A 987-nucleotide genomic window follows, 5' to 3' on the forward strand; every position below is an offset into this window, starting at 1 on the left:
TATGTATGTATGTATGTATGTATGTATGTATGTATGTATGTATGTGTGTATGTATGTGTGTATGTGTGTATGTATGTATGTATGTATGTATGTGTGTATGTATGTGTGTGTATGTATGTACGTATGTATGTGTGTATGTATGTACGTATGTCATTATTCAGTTTATTTCAAGATTTCTTGCCAATAGAGAAAGAACCGATTTCTAACCTAGATACACGGTACTTTCATTGGAATTTCAATAGCACCAACAGGGTATATATGTCAATGTATATGTATGTATGTATGTATGTATGTATGTATGAATGAATGTATGTATGTATGTATGTATGTATGTGTGTGTATGTATGTGTGCATATTCACATACTTTTACTTGTCATTACAGGAGCCGTAGCGGGTGAAGTGTATTTCAAGGACAAGAGAGTCCTTTGTGTGTTCATTGGCTTTTTCTGTTTGGTCTGCTGCCTGGTTTCTCTCTTCAATATCACAGCCGTGGCCTTCAATCGCTTCATCTTCATATGTCACCATAACTACTACCGCGGAATGTTCACTCCGACGAAAAGCTTGATAATAGCGATTTCTCTGTGGGTGTTTGCAGCCATTCTGGAATGTGTAAATTTCATGCCATGGGGAAACCACGCTTACGACAAGAAGACGCTCACCTGCGTCTGGGATCGAACCGCTAGCCTTGGCAATACCATCTTCATCACCATTCTCGGTATTTCATTACCAGTGATGATCACAACGATGAGCTACGTTATGATATTCTACCACTTCTACCAAGCGAAGGAAAGGCTCAATAAGGTGAGATCCATCGTTTCTATCCTATCAAAATAATGTAAGAATAACTGCTCTCTGCAAAGGCCAAGAAGGGCAAAAAGGGCAAAAAGGGCAAAAAGGGCAAAAAGGGCAAAAAGGGCAAAAAGGGCACGGGAAATCTCTCTGTCTCACTCTTTAAGTAATTCAGCATCAAACATGAGAGTCAGGTTT

General features: G+C 39.1%; 1 protein-coding gene across 1 annotated transcript in view; it reads left to right on the plus strand.

The window, feature by feature from the left end:
- LOC106872168 (melatonin receptor type 1A) overlaps positions 1 to 987 on the plus strand; it is a 19,641-nt gene that overhangs the window by 13,260 nt on the left and 5,394 nt on the right. Inside the window, exon 4 of the mRNA XM_014919051.2 lies at positions 383 to 801. Coding sequence (XP_014774537.1) covers positions 383 to 801 — 419 coding nt within the window. The remainder of the gene's footprint in view (positions 1 to 382; positions 802 to 987) is intronic.

Source organism: Octopus bimaculoides, chromosome 17, assembly GCF_001194135.2.
Source record: "Octopus bimaculoides isolate UCB-OBI-ISO-001 chromosome 17, ASM119413v2, whole genome shotgun sequence".
Classification (NCBI taxonomy): Eukaryota; Metazoa; Mollusca; class Cephalopoda; order Octopoda; family Octopodidae; genus Octopus; species Octopus bimaculoides.